Genomic DNA, 24455 nt, shown 5'->3' with positions numbered 1-24455 from the left:
TCATACAGTTGAGATAAGGGAGACTAATATAAAACGTGTAGTTCGTGATTTGTCACATGACCCTCCCCCAGACTTTTCAGTCCCTGAAATTGTTAATTTTACAATGTTATCCACTTTGCTTCAAATGATTACTAAAAGCAGAAAGTGTTCCTATTCCAGTTTCATCCTTCGTTTTGTAAGCCTAACAATCGCTTCAGCTGATTCAGTGGATTATTAAAATTGTACATGTATGCCGTCATAACTTTGAGTATAAACTTGGTTACTAAACACATCGAACAAGTTACAACTTTAAAATTTAAACTCGGTTACACTAACTTTTAACGTTAAAATTATAAAGGTTTGAACAATTCTTTCTCTTTTTCCAATATGTTCTTACATCAATAAATACGAAAACATAGATCATGGCCTTCTGATCCTTATATTTCAACAAATCTTTGAATATCACTTTCCATTTTTTTCTTTGTTTTTGACTACCAAAATTCTATGGTCAGCTTTAACAAAAACTTTCTCAAAGGTAAACTTTTCAACTTAAATAACTAGGATTTAATGTCCACAACGGTCTTGGACTGTTTTTGGTGGAAGAGGATGCCTCCGCGGAATACCTTGATGGTGGTAGTTGCCTCGATCCGCTCCCCTTCCTCCGGCTCCTCACTCTCAGTCGACGAGCTGATTCTTGTGCTCTCTGTTTGCAGTTGCCTTAGCAACTTTAATGATTTCCCCCCTGTCTTGGGATGAATACCGGATGTTGCGGTCGATGGGGGTGTGCAAGGGGGTGGAAGGAGCTCCAGGGTGGGTTCCGGTGGTAGAGGGAGGTCGCTGGGTTCGGTGGGGGGGAGCAGCTGGCGTGGAGACTGGATATGGATGAGGGAGGGGCCTGCGGCCGGTGTCGTGATGTTCTTCATGACGGTGAAGGCTGGCGTTCCGGGTGAATGCTTCGCCGCAGGTTTTACAGGTGAATCCTGAGGAACTGTCGCCCCGATGATGGGCCTCCTTTGCATGCCTTACCAGATTGCCTTTCAGGGAGAACTCTTTTCCGCAGTCGGGAACCGGGCAGGTGTGCTTTTGCGTCTGTCCACTGCTGGTGGCTGACGGTTGCTCCTTGGTCCGCTGGTGTTGGTGCTGATGTTGAGGCCGGTCTTGGCTGGTGGTAGCACTTGGGCGGCGGTCGTTCTGTTCCTTTGTTTGTTTCTTGTGCTTGTGGTGTCCGCTGTCATCCGGCCTCTTTCTCTTATCGCCACGGTCGGTGTGCTTTTTTGATGACCTGCCCTGGTCACGATGACTGTCGCTCCCCTCCTTCGGCATGGTGATGTAAGGAACGTATGACTACCGAAATGTCAAATTCCGATTAATCCGCTGAGACTTAATCCACAGGTGGATCACAGAAGGTGGCTGAGTGGATAAGTGGATGAGTGGTTGACGCTGGCTTTGGAGGAGACTCAAAACGATGATGTTACCGAACGATGATCAAAAACTAACTGGTGCGATATGTTCAGCGTAACTATGCCAGCGCGTACGCATCATGCTCGCACAAGGTAGTGTAGATAGATACTTCACACGATTACCATTACACAATATGTGCCAAGGGTTGGGGGCTAGACGAAATGTGGATACTGGCATTGTTTCGCCCACTGAGGGCGCCCGTGATGATTAATGGCTGCATCTCACGGCCGTAAACCTCGTAGTCTTGTAATCCAGCCGGTTGTCTACGTCGCCGCTGCGGATATCGGCGCTGTGATTCCTCGAAACTTGGAGGATTTTCAGGCTCCCCTTCCGTCGTCACCTTGGCACTGTCGGCTGCTTTTACTGGGGTTGATTCTGGCTGATTGACCGGAGTACCGGTAGCAAGTGCTGGGGAATCACCATCCTTGGGTTTATTATTTGCGCTTTCTGTGGGTATAACTTGTAGATCGTTCTCTTGATCCATCTCGCCAGCAACATCCTCTTTTTCCTCGTCGTTCTCCTCCGTGGGGCTCGTCGTCCTCTGTTCAACTTGCCATAATTGCCGCGGTGGACCCGTGTAAGCCTTTAGCTTGTCGTAGTGCTTCGACCTCGGCTTCTCCTGTACTCTGAAAGTCACGTCAGATAGTTGTTTTATCACCAGGTATGGTCCCAGCCACTTAAATTGAAGCTTTGGAGACAACCCCTTCTTGCGTGATGTGTTATGCAGCCACACAAATTCCCCAACATTTATTTTATGGCCGGCCACATGGCGATCGTAGTTGCGCTTTTGCCGTCGTAGGTTAGTTTTCATGCTCTCTCGCGCTCGGTCATGGGCTTGGGTCATCCTCTGCCGAAGATTCTGTGCATAATCTGTTGACGAATGGTCATCACAATCGTCGGGAAGCTTGGCTAGTGCATCAAGAGGTAAGGATATATCACGTCCCATGAGCATGAAGCATGGTGATTCCCCCGTACTTTCTTGAACAGCACTCATATATGCCATCATCGAATACGCCATGTTGGCATCCCAGTCTCGCTGATCTTGTCCTACGAATGGGGCAACCAGATTGATGAGGCTCCGATTGAATCTTTCGATGAAGCCGTCTGACTTGGGATTGTAAGGGCAGGTTCTTGTTTGATCCATTCCTAGCAGTCTGCAGACCTCTCTGAATACAGCTGACTGGAAGTTTGTCCCCTGGTCGCTGTGGATTTCCTTCGGGCAACCATACCGGCATATGAATTGCTCCACCAGGGTTTCCGCCACAGTTGTAGCTTTCTGGTCCGGCAGGGCGTAAGCCTCGATCCACTTCGTGAACGGGTCACCTACTACGAGCACATATGCATTGCCCCGCTCACTCCTGGGTAGAGGGCCCATAATATCGAGGGCGATTCTTTCCATTGTTGCCCCCACGGTGTACTGCTGAAGTGGGGCCCGGGATTTCTTTCCTGGCGATTTTCTTCTGGCACATGTGGTGCATTTACGGATCTTGGAACGCACGTCGGCTGACATCCCTGACCAGTAGTACCTTTTCTGAACTTTTATAAGGGTCTTGCGGACCCCTTGGTGTCGTGCGGTTTGCTGTCATGAAGTTCCGCGAGGACATCCTCTCTGAGGTCTGTTGGAGGGATGACTTGCCATTTGAACCGTCTTCCATCGTCCGACTCATGTCGCCTACACAGGACTCCTTCACGAACTTTGAGCTGCTCCCACTGTGCCCAATATGTTTTGCTCGGCGCTGAGTCAGTAGATATCACTTCCCATTTCGGTCTGTTGTCACCATCCTCTTTGGCCCTCAGTATAGGTCTAATTGTGGAGTCTTCTAACTGCTTTTCTCGTAGTTGCTGCAAAGTCCACTTTGGTGTGATGGTGACCATTCTGGTGCCACGGTCGAGATGCTCCTCAGACTCTTTCTCACCTGGGATTTCCTCCGCTTGGAGCTCATCTGACTCAGCGCCGGTTCTGCCACATTGGGTACACGGCTTACGAGATGCATCTGCATTCTGGTGCACACGCCCAGCTCGATGTTGGATGACAAGGTCATATTCGCTTAGAATCTCCATCCACCTTGCAAGCTGCCCTTCTGGATTGCGGAAATTAATTAACCATCGTAATGCACCATGGTTAGTCCGGATAACGAACCTCCGTCCGTAGAGATAATAGCGGAAATGCTTTACATACGTGACAACCGCCAAAAGCTCCCTTCTGGTCACACAGTAGTTTCTTTCCGGTTTTTACATCGTGCGGCTGGCGTATGCAATGACTTTTTCTTCTCCATCCTGCCTTTGGGAGAGAACTGCTCCGATACCAGTGCTGCTTGCGTCAGTATCTAGGATAAACTCCCCTACTTCCTTAGGGTACGCAAGGATGGGTGCAGTTGTCAGTGATCGTTTCAGTGTCTGGAAGGCCTCATCACAATCTTCTGTCCACTCGAAGACCCGATTCTTCTCCAACGGCCGGTGCAATGGTTGAGCTATTTTGGCGAAGCCTTTTATATAGCGTCTATAGTAGGATGCCAACCCAATGAAGCTCCTCACATCCCTGGTAGACTGAGGCACTGACCACTCCTCCACCGCTCTGACTTTCCCCGGATCTGTGGATACCCCGTTTCTGGATATAATATGGCCAAGATAGGTGACTGACTGCTGAAAAAGGCTGCACTTCTTGGGCTTCAACTTAAGATTGGCCTCCCTGAGCCTTTGGAACACCTCCCGCAGTCGGTCTACTTCATCGTCCACACTCTCGGCAAAGACTATTATGTCATCCAGGTACAAGAGAAGGGTCCTCCACTGGAGACCAGCAAAAATTCTCTCCATCAGCCGTTCGAAAGTAGCAGGGGCGTTACATAAGCCGAATGGCATTACATTCCACTGATAAAGCCCAGATCTAGTCACAAAAGCCGCCTTCGCCTTGGCATCATGGTCCAGCTGCACCTGCCAGTATCCACTTGCCAGGTCAAGCGTTGAGAACCACTGGGAACCAGCAAGTGAATCCAAACTGTCGTCAACCCGAGGTATGGGGTAAGCGTCTTTCAGGGTGTGAGCATTGAGGGATCTATAATCCACACAAAACCGGGTAGAGCCGTCTTTTTTCTTTACCAGTACGACCGGTGATGCCCACGCGCTGCTAGACGGCTCAATTATCCCCTTCTGTACCATTTTCCGAACTTGCTCATCTGCTTCCGCCCTCTGCCAGATGGGAAGTCGCCTTGCTCGTTGACGAATTGGCGTCGTTTCATCAACCCGGATGCTATGGTGGACAATATCTGTCTTGCCCAGGTCACCCAAAATATGTCTTGATAATCTATCAGTAGTTTCTTGACTCGTTCTCTGTCGGCATCATCCCACAGTTGGCTTACACTCTGCTGGTAAAGTTCGACAAGATGTTCCGGTACTTCCCTCGATCCCTTGTCCGCCCTCTCCATTATTGTTACTGACACCCAAGGGGATTCTACATCTTCCTCATTTATGGCTGTGAGTGTCCCTACTGTACATCCTCCACTGACTGTCGCTACGCTTGCACCTGGGTTAAACACTCGAATTGGGTAGCTGTCAACTCCCGCATCCACCAGCACTCTGGCGACCAGTAACCCTCTTTCGGACAAGACGTTCCTGTCAGTGGGCTCAATCATTCCCAAACCTTGGAGTTCCATCGGTTGTTCCAGGACTCCCGTGATGATTGCTTCATGTCCTGGTGGAATCCGGGATGTCTTTTCGGCACGGACCTTATAACAAGATGAAGTGGTTCTCTTGCCATCACAAAGGGGCACGGTGTGCTCTGCTATTCTGAGTTGAAGTTCTTTCAGGTCCAGGGTACAGGCAGTGGTCAGCAGAAAATTCATTCCAAGTATGCCCCTATTTCTAATTGGCGCGACAATGACCTCCACTTCAGCACGGTATCCTCCTATTTGTACCCCCATCAGGGCACTCCCCTTGGCTGTTAGTGGCTTACCATCCGCCTGGCGGATTACATCACTAATCGGCACCAAACTGGGACGAACTCCTCTGATCATCGAGTTATACTCTGTGATACTAATCAGTGTCTCTGAAGATCCTGTGTCGATCAGAAATGGCAACGAGTGTTGGCCGATTTGCCCTTCCACATACACCCCATGACGTGCTCCTATTTCTTTTGGATGCGATTGAACCGTTTCTCCATCCGAACCATCCTCGTCAATCCTTAATTTTTCTTTGCCTCCACGACCACCACCTTGTTTGGGTCTGGTTCTGCTAGTGACCTCCCCATGACCCGCTGGGTTGGTCCTGCATCGTTTCCCGACTGTGGGTTAGTGTTGAGCTTAGGGCAGTCCCGTTTAAAGTGCCCAATTTCTCCACAATTGAAACAGCTTAGCCTCCGTCGTGGCTCCCCCTCCCACTTGACACGTTGAGGAGCCTCTTGCTTCATCGCTTCAGTCAATCTCGACATCAACTGATGCAATGTCTGTAACTGTTCCGACATTACCCTTGTTTGCTGTTCAAACTCCTCTCTCGAGACGATTTCCACTTGTCTTGTTGTTCTGGGATTTCTATCTAACCGTCCACCCTGGGCTTGTTGCCGCTGTCTCTCCGCATTTAGAAATGACTCCGTTTCCAATGCTGCTCTAACAGCCTCGTCCAGTGTCATGGGGTGAGCCCTAAATATTCCAGCTCGAATTTCTGCATTTGGTATGGCATCCACTAAGTGCCCTCGTGCCAGGCGCTCTCTGCTGTCTCTTGGGAGCTCTGGATACGCCAGCTCTGTCAGTCGACGTATGCCCTGCCCAAGCTCCTGCAAACCTTCCCCTGTTTTTTCTTGTTCTGCTTCGCAGCTCCGCTAAAAACGTTTCGGCTTGCTCACCAGGCCCGTATCTCCTCTCCAGTCTCTCTGTGAGCTCCGAATAGCTCAACACATCACCGGAGACCCTGTCTCCCAACACCTGTTGAGCTTGACTCTTCAGACTAGCTGCTAGGAAATATGCCTTTTCTTCAGCCGACCAGCCATTGATGACCGCACAAGACTCAAAATGGGCCTTGTAGTCTCTCCATGGGATAGCCCCCGCGAATCGGTCAGGAACCATGCTTGGTTTGCGGTGGACTCTGCCTTCCACCTTGGCACCCACAGCTGATTTGGGTAGCTCCACCCTCTGCGACACCGTTGGGACCTTGTCAGGAGGGTTCCATGAGAGCCCTGCTGCTCTTTGCCAAATCGCTGGCTGACTTTGCTGCTGCAACCCCGTGCTCATGATTCCCGCTGGCGTCCTTGTCGGTGCGGTAACCGAAGGCTGTTGTGGCGTTCCGTGAAACTGGTGCTGCAAATTACATCTCACCTCATCCGTCAAAAACGGATTGCCGCTCGGAGTTGTAGTCGTAGTACTGTAAGCTGAACCTGCAAAACCATCTTGTAGCAATGGGCCAGCTTGTCTCTGCCAGGATGCACTGCTCGGCTCGGATTCGGTTTGGGACCGACCCACAAAACCTTGATAAGCCGGCGCCTCCACCCGCCTTGGTCCCGGATCCACTGGTGTGGACATATACCCCGGCCAAGGAGACGATAATGATGGGTAGATTACTGATGATGCCCCTCCTGCGACCTGTGGGGGAAGTTCCTGTGACCTCTTGTCCAACTGGACATCCTTTGTCTGCCCATCAGTTGCCACCAACATTACTCCACCTGCTCCTTTCACAGAGCCTTGCCCCAGCAGAAACGTTGTGGTTGATACCATCGGCGTCAACCTCGGAGGTGATGGTGTCACCACAGGCTGCAGTGTTATGCTTGTCCTGCTCACCACCCTTGCTGGTGTCTGAGAGTATCCCATACTCGCTGGTGTCCCCGAGTAGCCACTACTCGCTTTGATTCCGGAGTCTCCACTCCCTTCCAGGATCCCATCCTGATGCTCCATTTTCTTCCAGGCTCCAACAACTTATCACCACGGTGTATCCCACCGCTGCCACCAATGTAACGTGCGTAGCCAATCGGTTTCCCTAGCCCTGCCAGGTCTAATGACGTCAGCACCTGCGGTTGAATGCCACAGCTCCGGGATGCTTCTTGTTGAGCCCTTCTCTGCCTCAGTGGTAGTGTGGATTACTTGTGGTTTGATTTGGGGGCGGGGTGACCTAGTGGATTTGGTGGATCACTGTGGATTGGGTGGATCACTGTGGAAAGGGGGGTGGATTTGGGTGGATCACGGGTGGATTTAATGTGGATCACTGTGGACCACACCCTTTAACCAAGTATAATTAATTAGACAATCAACAATAAATTAGGCACAGGAGATTGGTTTGACTTCTTCGGCCCCACCTGATCAAGAAGTGAGTTTTATTTCATCAGCTCTGCCTTTTATAGGCCAACATCCCTATAATCTTGTACATGTGTGCTTTACTCAATACAAAAGGATTTGACCAATCAGATTTCAGTAGGTGACTAAAGACACACCCACTTAACAGTGCTATTTGGCTCATACAGTTGAGATAGGGGAGACTAATATAAAACGTGTTGTTCGTGATTTGTCACAATATGCACGACTGTAGCTATGACGACGACGCTGCAAAATTGGAAAGTTAGTGAGTGAAAGTGTCACAAAAATGCAAGTTTCCCGCAAAGTTATGATAAAAAGGACACTCACCACAGGTTCCAGAGGCGCCCACCTTCCCTCTCAGCACATGATTATGCTGGCAAACAGCAAAGGAAAGGTGAATTCTCACCGAGAAAATCCCGGCTACAAAATAAGTGACTGCCGTCCAAAAGTTGGAAGACAAGCAGTGCCTGTTTCGCGCGCTCCCGCACGATGCGGACACATCACCAAGTGTCTCTAAAATATTATTGCACCCTCAACAAAATGCTGTTACGGATTACTTACACCCGTAAATGACATAATATACTCAAAGGAACTTCCACTTACACATTATTGTCATTCTTATACAATTATAATAAGAAAATGTAGAAGAAACCCTCTAAAACTATGGACCTACTTGTTTCAAGAGTGAATGGACATTGAGTTAACAAGTGCCACATTTGCATAGGTCACGCGTCAACAACACCACAGGTCAATCTAAATATAGCCCTGTATCCGGGCAGCCGGTGTGTGGATGGAGGTTACGTGCCCCCACATTAATATAGGCCTTACTTTAGGCCTGAATATTTTTGGCCCAATTGAATAAAAAATAAAGCACAGGCCTGGCATAAGCAAAACCTGATTAGCCGGCGTTAAGCCTTGACACATGAAGTATTTATTTTAAATAACAATTTATGAGCCAAACACCTTCTCACCAAATTATTTTTACATGGTGATGAAATTAAAAAGCTTTCAATCAGGCATGTTCATATTTTAACAACTTGACATGACATATGGCCTACACCCTGGCCTAGCCCTACATAGATGGCATACGACATGCATAGGCCAGTGCTACTACTAGCATTCATGCTGCTAGGCCATATTTTGTAAAAAAGCACACACACACACACACACACACACACACACAAATAATAAGGCCCCTTTTCCCCAAGGAAACATTGGCAGCACGTTATTTATATCGATTGGGAACATTGGGCCCGATCATAGCGTAGTAGGTTACATGTATAAATAGGCATGATAGGCGCTACGTCCGGCCTACGATCCAGAGTCATACTAGGCCGACTTGCACTGCAGCCTTCTTACTTTTCACCACATGCACAATGGACCGGACCAACACGGCAAAACTCGTTTTACTTTTAAGTTTTATTTGTAAAAAACAAATATGTAAATTTGTAGGCAACAACAGGCCTAGTTCTTTTTGCTTTAGAATCGAGAAAACCTGTTACCAAAAGTCTTGTTAAACAAGTAAAGATTAGCCACTACAAACCTGAAGTTTTTCCGCAGAACTTGATAAGTGTGGGCGAGACGTACACGGCGCCGCCGCCTCCATTGTGTCATCTGTCATGGCGGCGCATAGCAACGCGTCCTGGATACGAGTGGTTAGTGGCAAACTATAGGTACCATTTGGTACAAAATATTACGATGATTCCACAAATCTGTTTACGATGACATGCGACGCAACTCAAAAAAGTGAAACCGCACAACGTACGTCACAATGAGATGGTTTTGATCGACGCTGGCAAATCCTGTAAAAAGGTGTAAAATGTACTTCTAAGATGTAGTTTCGAACAACACGACTGCAAAGAAGTAACCTGAAAAATGTAACATTTCCCAGTGCACAAGGTTGGATATATTGTACAGTTTGACCAATGGGTTCCAAATGACGAATGTGATATTCCTAGGAGTTTGCCGACAGAGTACTGTAACACACTGACTGACTAAACAACACGTTGACTTGGACGAAAGAAATGTGACCAGGAGACAGCGCCTCATTTTTTTTTTTACCTTTAATCCTCAACAAATCATTAATAGGTCAATCACATTATAACAATAATTGCTGATTTTTTTTATCACTGATTCACCCTAATTCAAGCAGGGTAGCTGTTTTTCAAGGGAGCTTCGGGCCCGGCCTTTTTGGAAGTTCCGCAGAGCACAACCGTTCCGCTCCAAGCCAGCACAACAACAACCTTTTCGCGTGCGCGCGTTACCAAACTGATTACATTATCTGCGCTGCTAATCTGCGCATGCGCGCCCGGCCCTACTCTCCGGCAGGACAGCGCCACATGTGATAATTGCTACATCACAACGTGTAGAAAAGCTAAGTTCTCCTCAGGCATTACTTTCCCAGGACATATTCAGTAGTGGTGTTCATGACAAGGCTGCCTTCGTTGAAGATTTCCACAATCTTGCGCCGACGGACTTCCCGGGAATCAGCCGGCCCTTCCAAGACGGTCTCCGTGGTGACCTGGCGTAAGGGTTATACCCATTTCACGTGGCTTTACTTCTTTGGTGATGCAACTCCGAAGTGCATCTCGTTGGCTGTCGGATGCAGGTCCAGCGTCGGAGGCGTTTTCTGGATCTCTGGGGTTTTGGGCACTTCGTTGGTCACACCAGCTCGTTCAGGGGTTCAGAGGTCTCGCTGTTTGTTGTGGGTCGATTCTTCCTGCATTTGTGGCGCATGGTGCCTCTTCAAGTCGTCAGCGTCATCACGAAGTAGCGTTAACCTCCTGATGCGGCAAATTTAAAATTCGTAGAAGCTGAACGTTTTTGGTAAAGTTGATTTTGACTGCTTTTAATAGATGAAATATTTTGATTTGATGTAGAGTGGAAAGGTATGGACTAAAATATGTATATTCACCAAAAAAATTAGCGCCCACAAAGTGTTACTTCGTGGAAATTTGAAAGCTGGGAGGTTACTTCAATTTCTCCGTGCGTAAAGGTTTGTGCTACTTCGTGAAAACGCAGAATCCGGTTTATAGCTTTACGGCACAGCGGGTATTAACAGAAGTATTGGGCTGAAACGAAAATAAAATCGAATTGTGTTTCTACTTTAGAAAACCGCTATAGTATAACTTAACAAGGCACACGTCTCAAAATGTGTTGGGTGGGGGAGGGGGAAGGGGGGATGGGCAATCATGTTTTATCATAATAGCATGTAAATAATGCTCATGTAACACGTGACGTGTGCAGTAATCTATTTTTATAACACTTTCAACATTGAATCCACCGATTTAAAGAAACTAAGCCTGCCTTTATTTATGGGAAAGTTTATTTGGTATGAGTTACACCAAAATATTTGGGGGATAAAAGATATTCATTCAGTCATGATTTGAAAGACAGATATCGAACATTTATTGTTATATTCAAATTGATAATTTTGATACAACATTTTGTTCCGTTGATGATCGCTTCACATAAATTACTTTTTCAGCAATAATGTCTACAACATTATACATGTATTATTAACATAGTGAACTGTAAACAGTTCATTGTCCAGAAAGTCCAACTTATGGTTTTACGGCTGCAATTTGTTTTAAATGGGCATTGTAAATATTTCATTGTAAATAGTTCATTGTACATAAGTCCAACTTAGGGTTTCACGGCTGCAATTTGTATTTAATTGATACTGTGAAATATTCACTTTAAGTAGTTAAGCAAGTCTGACTGGTTTCACAGCTATAATTGTTTTAAATTGACATAATAAATAGGTCATTGTAAGTCTATATAGTTGGTTTTAAACCGAACCAATAATGGTTTCATGGCTGTACTTCGGTTGAAATTATAGATGAAAAAAAATACGTCTTGTTGAGTTACTGGATACCAAAGTTCATGGTTCGTTTTCATAACTTAATAGGTTGGCAAAACTTTTCCAATGATTTACAAAAGATTAGAGTTTCGCTTGAAATTACATATTACCTCAGAGAAAAATGCATTCAACCTTGAGTCTTAGACTGAAATTACACCGTCGTTTGGATTTATAAATTTAGGCAAAAATACACTTGGTAAAGGACGGACTCCTAGGGGTCTACTTCAAAAGATTGTCAACTATCCGTAAGCATATTCAATATTACTTAAAACGCCAATAGTCAGATAAATAAAAAAGTGATGATTGAATTAGTTTGATTTTGTACACAAGATACCTTTTAGTAAAGCAAGAACCTGTTTGATGGAAGTGGTGACCACAGGATTTTGCTATGGTAGAGCAAAACAAAGTTTGACCGTGTAAAACCAGGTGTTAGCCGAACTGCATTTTGATGTGAACAACTTGTCAGCTAATATTTTACTTATTCAGCAGTAATCAGCCAAGTAATAGTTTGTGCTTATTAACTCAAATTTGGCACAGGATCGGCTTCAGGACCGAGCATAACTGAAACTAGTGTTCCATTTTGATGAGAAAAGACAACAGAGAGAATGATTACTACGTGTATAATTTTGTGAGGAAATTTTGAACTCCTTTTGGGGTATGCTATTATTATCATTGTTAATATCATTATTATTGTTGGTTTATGTCGTAAACAAAAACACAACTTATTAAACATGTACAGTGCGGAAACTGCATGTGGGTTGAATTGTACCATACATTCGTACATGTGAAAACAGTTATCAAAAAGTTAGTCTAATTATTTAAGCGTGTTGAACTAAAACATTACATGAGACTGTTTTTATTGATAGGAATGCCAAGCATTTACAAATTCCAATCAATCAATCAAGAAGGGGAACAATAATAATGCAAATTTTATGAAATTAAAACACAACGATACAAACTGTATATACATTAGCCCCTTATAGCAGAGTTGTAGTCGAGACCGGATAGTCCGAGACCGAGACCTGAAGATCCGAGACCGAGACCAGCCCCTTCAAGGCGGACCGAGACCGAGACCAATATGGTCCGAGACCGGGACCGCTGATAATAAATAACAAAAGTTGAAATAAAAAAAGACACGTTATTATAGTTGAAAAAATGTAACCTTTCTATTCACAAAGAATACAGACCAAAATTTTGACCAGTGGCAGTGTTGACAAATTGATACATGACAACTTACTTGAGCAAAAAGTAGTTACACTTAAGAAATATGGGCTTTGACATGTTGTCTGCACCCAATCGTGACAAAAGTAAAAAGTTAAAGGTAGATGTTTCATCTGTTATAGGAACTCGGATCCTAAACTCCACAGTCACCCCTTGGTTTCAGCTATGACTTCTAACGGATATTTAAAGATGCAATTTTAATAAATATAGGACTTAACTTCTAACACGACTTGTGTACTTGATTTTAAAAAATGGGAGGTAGAAAATGTTGAATTAATTTTCAAATTTCTGTCATAGAATGTGGACTTGTACATGTAGACCCACAAGTTGCGGAGTGGTAGCCAGAATGTGCCAGATATGGATTTTTATTTTTTTTCTGAACGAGATTTTAATTGTTGAGGAATAATGGGTACTTCAAAATGAGCAGCCGGAAAATGGGGTCTCTTCATACTCTCTCATGGTAACAGTGAGTGGTAACTGGTAAGAGTGTGTGAGTTCAATGCTGAAAAATCAGGTAGAAAAATTTACTTTTTCTTCAAAATACTGTCCCAAATTAAAGAGAACATTGTGCGGGGTCTAAAATATAACTAATTTGAAGCACCTCATTTATTATCAGAATACAAAATGCAAGTGAATACAGTCTTACACAGTCTTACAAACTACACAGTCTTTGAAAATGATTGACCCTTATTGCATAAATTGATTCAAGTTCATACTTTGCTTTATGTGCCCGACTCAATAGATAAAGGCCGAACTTGCTCCAAATCGTTCAGTGACTGGTACTGCCGCAGCTTTAAATGTACTTTGGGGACTTTCCAACGTGCAGTCGAGTCCGGCAAACCGACCACGATATATAACAAGCTTGATCTACGGGCTAGCAAATGTTTTAACTAACAACGGTACTGAACGAAGTGAACACAAAGTAATCGATCGAGCTGTAAAAGCTACATATTGCCGGTCTCGACCCGAGACCAGCCAAAATATCGAGACCAAAGGGGACCGAGACCAAGACCGAGACCACAGCTTCCGAGACCGAGACCAGCAAAAAGTGGACTATAAGGCAGTGTTGTAGACCTACAACACTGCCTTATAGTCAATAATTTTCTGTTAGTATTATTTTTACTTAATGGTGCGAAGAAAATTTTTGCCGCAGAGTTTTGAATAACTTATATTTGAGAGTTATACACTCAACCAAGCGGTTCTTTTCAGAACCACACTTCTTCCAAAAGGAGATTTCTTTCCACATGGTATGACCCTAAAATTTCCTGTATTTATCTCATCCGCCATGCGAAGCTTTAAGTACTTGTATTTAATGTTCCCAAGTTTGACGAGTTTGGCTCCTTATAATGTCCAGATATGATCTCCGTTTTTTGTTGATGTACATCATGCAGTTTTATTTATGTGATAAATTTGTTTCACTCTAGGACCACTGTGGAAAAATTATGTTGTTTGGGACTCGGGGGGGTATAATCACATTCCAATCCTCAACTATTTATCCTTTACTATTTTCTACTATACTCTACGTATATCAGCTCGACCTCATTGTTATTCATTAGGTTTTTTTTCTACAACGGTTTACTTGTTATCACCCCTCTATTATATTCATTATCTAAAGTGTGGCTCATCCCAGATAATGTGAGGAACAGAGACACACCCTGTATATGGTCTAGTTCTGCTTTTTATTAGGAATCAATTTGGGTTACTTATAGCCACCAGCTAATGTGCATGTTGTAAAATCTTACAGTTGATGAAAGTTGAAAAGTTTGTTGTGGTGTCTCCAGCTAAGTTTCTCATCCACAGAAACTCCTTAAAAATTGGTGGAATGAACCCTAGAAATTGGAGCATTGGCGATGGTAACAGTGGGTGAAGAATGAAAGGGGGTTTGACACATTTCGATAGTGTGGGAGCTAAATGTGGTTAGTGTGGGAGCTGTAGATAAAAGGCTTGGTAGTCAGGGTGGGATATGACGGGGGTATCACCACGACACAGGGCTTGCAGGTCGTTGTACTTCCCAATTGCCAGTTTCGGTCTCGACAACGCATACAGAGGTTGGCAAGAAAGTGTATCAGCCTCAGAGCTTCTCCTAGTGGTACCAAGCTTAACAACTGAAAAAGATGGATCCTTGTGGAAATACTTGAAACCAATTTGATTCGGTTCATGTTTTTTTACTTGAATTTGTATGAACTTGGTCCTGTCAACAGCCTTCATGTCTTTAGAGATGCGCACCCTTAGGATACCCCGTTTTTGACTGAAACCTTTCCAGATGATTTTATTGGAATGACATTGTAGGACCGAGGGTCTTTCCTCGCCATTTGGAATATGGTCAGTAGTTGGGATGGTACCATTAGTTCGTTGACTTGGCTGATATCCCTTTCTATGGTACTATGCATCGAGTCTCCTTTGCTGTGCCCGTGATTTGTCTCGAAGAAGTGCACGGTTACAACATCATTGCCTCCGCCCGGTTAGATTGCAACTGGTTTCCTGGAAGATCTACATGTATTCCCGAATCTCCCCATATGGTGTAATCCTTTCTCAGCCTAGAATCCCTGATATTAGCCTGAGATACCGAGCGAAGTTGCATCCTCTCCGGTGGTTACATTTGGGAGCAACTTGCCTCCTAGGAACCGACCCAGTCATTGAGAGAGTATTTCTATTTCCTGAGAAACCCGTTGGTACTCCCCTTCCAAAAAACAGTACAGATCCGGCCCATTCATGGACGAGTAGTCCATAGCCCGACCTGGCATTGCCTTTGCTCTGTCCATTTCCTTCTTGTATTTAATCTCAGAACCTAATATTTCTGATTGGTAGGGTATTTTTAATTGTTTTCTACTTCCGGAGCGGTTTTTCTGATATGAAACTCCCGGAGCGCCTTTGCTGATCCAGAATTCCCTGAGCGGTTTCTCTGATCCGGAGTTTCCGGAGCGCCCTTCTGATCCGGAGCTCCCGGAGCGGCTTTTCTGATCCGGAGTTCCTGGAGCGGCTTTTCTGATCCGGAGTTCCCGGAGCGGCTCTCTGATCCGGTGGTGTCGGAGTGGTTTCTCTGATCCGGAGTTCCTTGGCGGCCTTCTGATCCGGAGCTCCCGGATTTTGCGTGGTGCAGGAAACGGCTCGGTCAAACCGCTGCCGTGCGATGTACGTTAACTTTACTGGCTCGATTGCACGACTCGGTCAAGCCGCTGCCGTGTTCTGCTTCGTAGACCTCCCTTACTACCGCACCACAGCTCGGTCAAACCACTGCCGTGTTCCGCGTCGTAGGCCTACCCAACTGTCACCCAGCGGCTCGGTCAAACCACTGCCGCATTGGAGTCTGCTCCGCTAAACTCCCTGTCGCAACTGACGGCTCGGTCAAACCACCGCCGTATTAGGCGAGCCCTCAAATTAGAATCCATCCCCGGACCGTTCGGGGTTGAGCCCGCCCAGTATGTTGAAGGGATTTGGACCTTGCATGGAACCGATCGGCCTGGATTAACTCCTATGGAGGTTCAAAAGTGCCCATCTGCTTTTCTGCTTTCAAAACAGCAGAAAAGCAGATCGAACGTTTTTCTAAAATGCATTTTTCTGCTTTTCTGCTTTTCTGCTAGCAGAAAAGCAGATCGAACGTTTTGCCAAAATGCATTTGTCTACTTTTCTACTTTCCTGCTACCAGAAAAGCAGATTTTACTTTTTACCCTACAGTTGCGGTTCAAAAGAGGCCATCTGCTTTTCTGCTTTTAAAACAGCAGAAAAGCAGATTGAACGTTTTGAACAAATCGTATTTTCTACTTTTCTCCTTCCCAAGAAAGCAAATCGAACATTTTTGTCACACTGGTCTAAAAACGGGCTATCGTCTTTCCTGCTAGCAGAAAAGCAGATTGAACGTTTTGGACGATTGCAATTTTCTGCTTTTCTGCTTTCTAAGAAAGCAGATCGAACGTTTTTGCCACGGTGGTCTAAAAGTGGCCAATCGTCTTTTCTGCCAGCAGAAAAGCAGATTGAACATGAGTTTGGACAAATCCACTTTTCTCCTTTTCTGCTGTCCAACAGAGCTCATTAAACGTTAGCTGCTGCTATCAGTACCTACCAAAAAATGGACGGTTCCAAGTAACTCCGCCTTTTTCAATTACGTCAACATTGTGCTAACTCATCAATCCGCTGACAGTTCTATTAAAAAAAAGCATGAACACGTGCGCGCGTATACTTGCCCTATATATCCGGCCTAACAGTTTAATTTGAGTGCGGGACTTGTCTGTAATTTCTGGAGGGGTTGCTTGGCTCTAGTGAGGAGATGGGCGGGGGGGGGGGGGTGTTTGCGGGGATCCGGGTTTGCAATGCTCTATGTTTTCGTTTATTTCAATTTTAGGATTTTTCTGTTTTATTGCATCGTCTCGGTTCGCTCATTTTTATCCCTGCTTCTGAACTTGGCTGAAAACAAAATATAATGGGCGATCGTCCAAAGTTATAATTGAACGTCACAACACAAATAAAACTCGCTGCATTATTTATTAATCTATTTTTAAATAAAGAAAATTAATTAGTTACTTCAAACTTCACGGATTAATGTTTTCCTGGCGGAGATCTTTGTTTAAATTTTCTTTAGTTTTTGTTTTTTTGAATTTGAATATTTTCTTTGGTACCCAGTGTTGTCTCGAAATTCACTGATTTTATCGCTAAGGTACGAAATTACTTTAAAATAAGTTACAAAATATTAATGGCAGCGTCTGGAATAAGCCTTTGGACCAGTAAACCGATTTGCAATCAAACACACCAGTTTTCAAGTTACAAAACCCGGATCCCGCTGTTATCCCTGCTTCTGAACTTGGCTGAAAACAATATTTTTTATAATGGGCAATCATCCAAAGTTATAATCGACGTTGTAAATGTAATATGTAATATGTATATAAAATTGCTGCATTATTTATTTATTAAATGTTCATTGTTTAATAATTCAAATTCATTTCTTCATTTCGAAGATTCGCCGATTCTTTTTCTGCAGGGAAAATTGTAGGATCTCTTTTCTGTCATCCCCGACTTCCTGGATATTTTTGGGGATTTAATTCCGTCCTAAACCAAGCTTTTTACCCGTGTTGCGAATGGATATTTATAAACTTGTGAAATTTGTAGCTTGGCACTGGTGTAAGAGAAGCAAAAGACGTATACTACGTAACGTGTAGTGATAAAGAGGTCGGCCCGAATCAAACGGAATTTCACTTCTCTTTGGCTGCTTTGTGGGAGCCGACTCTCAGTCACTGAGTTCCATGGGTGTCAGTCACCTATTTGAAGCGTGAGAAAGTTTTTTTGGGTAAAACTAGCGTGACCACTTATATGGCAGATCACTAGCCGTATACACATTAATTTTTATTTCTTCGTCAAAGCAAGATGGACGTGACATACGATAGTGACGGGGGAGATTTTCAGGACACTGGCACCTTCCTTGTTAAAGGACCAGACGACGACCGACTCCTCAAACTTAAAAAGGTACAGATGTCTTGTACAACACTGGGACGGATTTTTAAACTTGTACCAGACTCCATAATTCTGTATGGCTCTGACGACTCTGTTGTCGTCCCATGTTCCAGTGGAACTTTTGATTTGAGTAGCTTCTTGACATGGAAGATAACTGGGGACGCGTTGCCCAACCAAGCGCCAAAGTTCAATCCATTCGCTTTTAGTACAGGCGGAGGTAGTGGTGGGGCAGAAGACTTCTTGCCAGGCCCGTCCAAGAGGTACCGCAATCAAAAGAAGTCAGCACACGTGGCACAGGGAAAATTTTCATCAGGTAGGCCTAAATACAGTATCCATTGGTGTGTTTTTTTTGTATGTGAAAGATGTTCGATTTTTTATTTTATAAAGAAAACGACAATTGGAATCGTAATAACCACAGCTTTTCCCTATGAAGGGTTTTACCAGTGATTGTGCTTCGGGAGAGTGGAGGAAGGGGAGGGTTTGGTGGTTGAAAATGCCCCCCCCCCCCAAAAAAAAAAAATAGAAAAAAAAAACAATATTGCTGAAAAAATTCTGATGAGAAAAAAATGCTAAAATGTTTTTTTTTGAATGAAGATTGTTAGGTGCACTAATCCTTACCAAATTGTACAGTATGAAAAAGAAATTATCCTCAACGTTACTTTGTAGCACATAAATATATCCACCTTTCACAGCACCCCCAAGTTTTGAAGGTGGTTTCCAGTAACCCCCCCCCCCCCCAAAAGTTGAGTAAAACTTGCACTCGTCCTCGTACTGTCACTGTAGACATTTATTGTACTTTTTTTTTCTTCTCCGTTTCTCCTTTACAACTTTAGGCACGGCTTCGGGAGTACACAAGGAGAAGTCTGAGAGCTCCTTCACCAAGAACTTTGTTATCTGTGAGTTTTCTGATGGAGCCTTACTTGAGATCAAGTCAACTACCCTGTCGCTCTGTAATGACACAACTACAAGGGATATAAAAAGGCTGCTCATCCAAGAATCTGATTATTTCAAAGCATGCAAAAGTGAGGGATCAGTAACTCTACTTGACTCCAAAGGGCTGGAGATCGAAAATACGACTGCCACTAAAGGTGAGAAAATTATTTTTCAAACAGACAAAATGCTTTCAATAATTATTCTCACCATGATGCCATGCTCGAGTGTGCATGAAAATTAATAGTAGTACCCAGTAGCAGTAGTACCAATGTAATACAACCTTTATCAGTATCTCAAGTATGATTGCCTGCGGTTACGGTCCCTTCCCCCCCCCCAAGGGAAAAATCCTTGCTTATTTTTAAAGTTTTTTGGGGGTTCCTTTTGTGATGAACCCTGAAGAAAAAAATTGAACAGTCAACCACTTACAGATCCAAGGGGGGCTAAAGGTGGATATGCCCTAAGCAAAAACCCGATTTAGAAAAATATGATAATTGAAAATTTCGCGAACTCGCTCTCTTAAATTTCCTTTTTGGGATTAAAAATGTAAAATGTTTGGCATGACCCCACTGCAAGTAACCACTCCCTTAATACAATGTATCTCTGAAACACGTTGACCCTGGTTGCATTCCACCCAGCCAAGGTCCCAACCCCACTGACTTTTGCACTGGAAAAACTCTGTACTCTTTCGGAAATTAATTAATTCAAAATTAAATTCATTTACTCGTTTCACTGGGAATAAATTGATTTTCCATGTGGTTATTTATATCGAATGTGTTTATTTTTGATAGAGGGGCAAAATGGCACCAAACTTTACAGTCCATCTTGAGGATAACTTCAATGTGCCAATTCCACAAATTCAGATCATATATATGTTTAATAGCTATTTATAAATACCTAAGACAGTTCAGCCATTCCTATTGGTCAAGAGCCCGTCACGTGCGGGTCTTAAACAGTTAATAATAGAGCCGACTCGCTGTGCGTCACATCACTCGAGATTGTTGGAAATTGGAAAAGTCGTTAGAAATTTATAATTTCTTTTAATTGTTTAGACTTTCTGACTCAAAGCATGCTCAAAGGTAATGATGAATGGGAATACAAGTGTACCTGGCCGGCCTTAAACAAGTCTGTTTAAGACCGGATGGGCTTTGTAAGCTGATAATGACCCTTGCCTTTGGCTCAGGTCATTATCTTCCAAAGCCCAGCCGATCTTAAATGTACTTGTTTAAGACCAGCCAAGCACACATTTATTCCCTTATGAACACTATAAATACAACTTTCAAAAATTTCATGGTATTTATATGTTTTCTTCTCCAGGCCGCACTTACTGGGGAACAAATCGGAAGATTAAGGCTGTGCGCACCTCAGACTGGTTCAAAAGCAAACGGAAGGGGTTAAATCTTCCTACATCCACATCTTCCTCGTCGGAAAATGAATCGGTTCGTTTTCGTGAGGGATCGCCGCCAGTAACACTTCAGTCACTATACAAAGGTGTGACGAAAATAGAAGAACTAGTCAAGGACTTGTCCAAGTCTAAAAGTACAGATGACATCGCAGCCATTTTCAAATGCAAAATTTGCTTTGAAACAAGCAAGCACCCAGTTCTCACTACAAAGTGTTGTTTGAATGTGGCAGGTTGTTATGAATGTATAAAGAAATGTGACAACATGCAGTCATGTATTCTGTGTAGGGCAGTCCCAGATGAATATGATCCAATGGGGATGTATTCAGAGATGCCCCCTGTACGAGGAATATACAACTTGGCTGGAATAGACTTGAAGTGAGTATAAACATATTGCCGAAGACATCGACAAACCCTTATTTGTTATTGCTTTGAGCCTTAAACTTGAAGATCGTTGCTATACTGTGTTTTCAGGGTAAAAGTTTAGGGCAGAAAAACAGAGTTGTGTGCCAATGGATGTTGCTACAGAAATAGTTTATTGTCAAAAGAGAAGGATTTGTTACCACAGACGTGGTTGTGGCTATTTTGTTTTCTTTGTGTATATGTTATAAAAGTGGTGTTATCGCTAAAACTAGGATTAGTTGTGGGCCAATAAGGTTAGATTTTGTTTGGTTGACAGGAGGGGCTCAACACTCTTTTGGGAGGTGTGGATAGAACATTCTGTTCTGCTCACATTTTAGACCAAGTATTGTTAGAATGACATTAAAAATCCTTTTGATTTTGTGACACAAGTGTAACAACTTATTGCTTGAAAAACTTTTTCAAGACTTAAAACGAGTTCTACAACATATAACTTGGAGTGTTCTTCTTTGGAAGTAAGAAGTATTTAAACGTTTTCGTGTTGACGTGCATCTGTTTCTGACATGCAATTTTGTTTAACTTTAAAGACATGTTTAAACCGTATATACTTAGCGTTTTAAGAAAAGAGTTTTTACAAGAGGCTTATCTTTATAATTCCTCTTGACATGTTCTATAAACTTTGCCTCTTGTTTTATGTGTAATAATAACATAATGCCACAGTAATCTGAAATGACCTCGAGCCGAGCCAATTTCTCTGTATTATTGACAAATCTTGTTACGCTAAACTTTAATCAAGCCACACTTTTTAGAAAATTTGCAGATTTCTAAAAGGGAGAGCTGAATTTTGAGAATTAGTCTTGCAGATATTTTATACAGGGAAAGCTATATCCTAGTATTTATAAATTTGTGGAATTATTGACAACCTCAAGTATCTAAAAAGAAGTGAGATCCTGAAAAGCAGATCTTTTGCATATTTTGACGAAACAGGCCCCTTAGAATCACACTTTCATTGCCAGGTTTTTAGGTTGTTAGAGCAATGGTTAGGTTGATAACTTTAAAATATGCAATTTATGTTCATGTGTACTTGTAATCTGAATAAACACAAAACTTTTCTGTCATAATTAAGTTTTAACTGCGAGTTGAAAAAAATGCAAGTTAATTAAAGAAGAGGCAAGATTTATCTAAAAATGCATGACCCTGAAGTCAATTATTGACCGTTCAGTCTTGTAATATTGTGAAAGGAAATGGTGGGTTGACTTTTGGTGGATTAGCTGAGCAGACCTTTATCATTTTTCTTTGCAAGTTTGCATTTTCCCCTAAGAAATTTCCCCCCAAAATTATTATGTGTATTTTTTGTGTGTGGGGGGGGGGGATTTCTTTGTAGATGCTATTTTACTTCCATGCATTCTTTCGACCATCTAAAACCACCCGGCAATATTTCCCTCATGCGATCTTCAACCCCCCCCCCCCTCTCTATATAGAAAGATTTTTTGTTGTTGGAACTTTAGCTTGAAACAAAAAAAACCCGTCAGAGGATACCCGAGGCCAGCCAACCTCATGTTAGTGTAGGAGTCTGGCTTTGGGCCAGGCCAGCTGTGTTGTTTGTCCCCAGGTGCGGCAGCTCCAGGGGCATAATGATTGACAGGTTATGTTTTACTGTGACCAATAATATCTCAGAATTGTGGAGGGGGCAGGGCTTAGGTGGATCTGTCGGCATGAACAAAGCGCTTTCCGTCAGTGGCCGTGTCGGGCACGTATTTAACCGCAGTTCCTTGGTCCATGGTCACGCTTAAATCTTTAGCAAGGCGATGCGAAATTTTTTGGGATTTCGTTCGGGTCTAAAGATATACACCAAAAAGTACCCGAATATAGCAGTGGCTGCCCAAGATGGCGAGGTAATTGGAAAGTTAACATCGTGTCCTTTATTTTCATACCATACTCGACTACTTTTGACCAGACTAGAGTTACTTTATGGTGTGCCAAACATAAGTCTGACTTTTAAAAACTAAATCCGAGAGGGACACTTTCTTGAGGGTGGACACTGACCAAAAACATGGCTCAATGCTGTTGTTATAAAATCAGGGGCGGATCCGGGATTTTTTTCAAGGGGGGGGGGGGGTCAACGGATATTATTTTCTTCTGGAAAGGTGGACTCGTTTTTTTTCTTCAGGACACCTGGCCTTTCAAACCTCGCTTAGCAGGGGGAGGGGGGGGGGGGATGGCTGGATGCTATATGCTTGTAGGGGGCGCTGGTCATCATACAATCATAGGTGACGCTATTCGTAACGCTCATATGGCCCCCGAAAAAAAGTACTCTGTCTCTGGTTAGGCCAAAGTTCCCGAATTGATGATGCGGCAACGCGGCTTTTTTTTCTTGGTTTTTTTTTCTTCAAAGGATAATTGTACAGACGAGGTGAGTCTGTTGCCAACTACAACTTACATTTACGTCCTTATGGCACCCCATACAAAAATGTGTGCAACAAACAAAAGAAATGTCAATGTTGATGCAGTTCAGCAATAGAGGGCGCTGTTGTAGCTACAATTGAATTCTTTTTCTTCAAATTTTTTGGGGGAAAAAGGATTGACGCGCATGGCCAAAATCGACGCGCGCGCCGGCCAGAACCAGATTATCTCTTTTTTTTTGGCCTAAAATATACAGATTATAACCCCTGCAGGATGCCTTCTTTTCGTTTGTGTTACCAAAATTGTTACCATTTTTTGGTGTCAGAGAGGGGGGGGGGGTTACCCCCCCCCGGATCCGCGCCTGAAAATCTATAAAGAGAAAACGTTGCTTCATCCGTGTGTAGTGCATGCGTTTTGTTTGGACTTACATATAAAGGCTATTGCGTTCCGTTTGGACATGCATATAAATGCGGGTGAAAGCACCACCAATAACAATTAACATCTAGACCCACTCCCACCCCGCTTACAATTTTATACCGGATGAAGTCGAGGCAATTAACATTTAAATTTGAATACCCCCACCCCCCCCCCCCCCCCATCGAAAATCCTGCGAACGGACCTGTATATCGGAATTCTTTCTGGAACGAAACCTAAGCCAACACTATTTCGCGCATTGTTCTCCTTTCAACCTATTAAGTACATGCCTACATTGTTTAAGGGGTGCAAACCTAAAAACAACTCGGTAGCCTCAATATTTCATCTTATACATGGAAGATTAACTACGTGGCAAGTAGTAAATTCAGATTTAAATAAATATTGGTGGGGGGATACATTATTTTAATGTAAACCACACAATGATCTGAATCCAGATGATTTTTTGTGTAATATAATTATGTGAATGGGGACTATTATAACATTTCATTTTACAAGTCAAAGTTCAGTTTTAACCTTTTAAACCTTTATCTTTACCTTGGCAGGTCACATATTCGTTTTAAATTTTCAAAGGATTTACTTAACCAAATTTTTATAATGTTCGCCTTCGTTGCAGAATAAAAGTTTAATCCAGACAACCCTTCAAAATCCCATTAAGACAATGAATGAAACAAAAGGATAAACACAGTAA

The 24455-nt window shown here is 43.5% G+C and overlaps 2 protein-coding genes across 2 annotated transcripts; one reads left to right on the top strand and one right to left on the bottom strand.

Moving 5' to 3' along the window:
* Nucleotides 1–5617: 5617 nt before the first annotated feature.
* On the bottom strand, nucleotides 5618–6061 carry LOC119733082. Its single transcript, XM_038206662.1, has one exon. The coding sequence runs from the start codon at nucleotides 6059–6061 to the stop codon at nucleotides 5618–5620; it is 444 nt and encodes a 147-aa protein (XP_038062590.1).
* An 11984-nt stretch (nucleotides 6062–18045) lies between these two features.
* Nucleotides 18046–22117, top strand: LOC119732905. The gene is made up of 3 exons (XM_038206491.1): nucleotides 18046–18550; nucleotides 19071–19325; nucleotides 20485–22117. The coding sequence occupies exons 1-3, from the start codon at nucleotides 18151–18153 to the stop codon at nucleotides 20949–20951; spliced, it is 1122 nt and encodes a 373-aa protein (XP_038062419.1). The 5' UTR covers nucleotides 18046–18150; the 3' UTR covers nucleotides 20952–22117.
* Nucleotides 22118–24455: the final 2338 nt, after the last annotated feature.

Source organism: Patiria miniata, unplaced genomic scaffold, assembly GCF_015706575.1.
Source record: "Patiria miniata isolate m_02_andy unplaced genomic scaffold, ASM1570657v1 HiC_scaffold_25, whole genome shotgun sequence".
Taxonomy (NCBI): domain Eukaryota; kingdom Metazoa; phylum Echinodermata; class Asteroidea; order Valvatida; family Asterinidae; genus Patiria; species Patiria miniata.
This window is presented reverse-complemented; position numbering and strand designations above follow the sequence as displayed.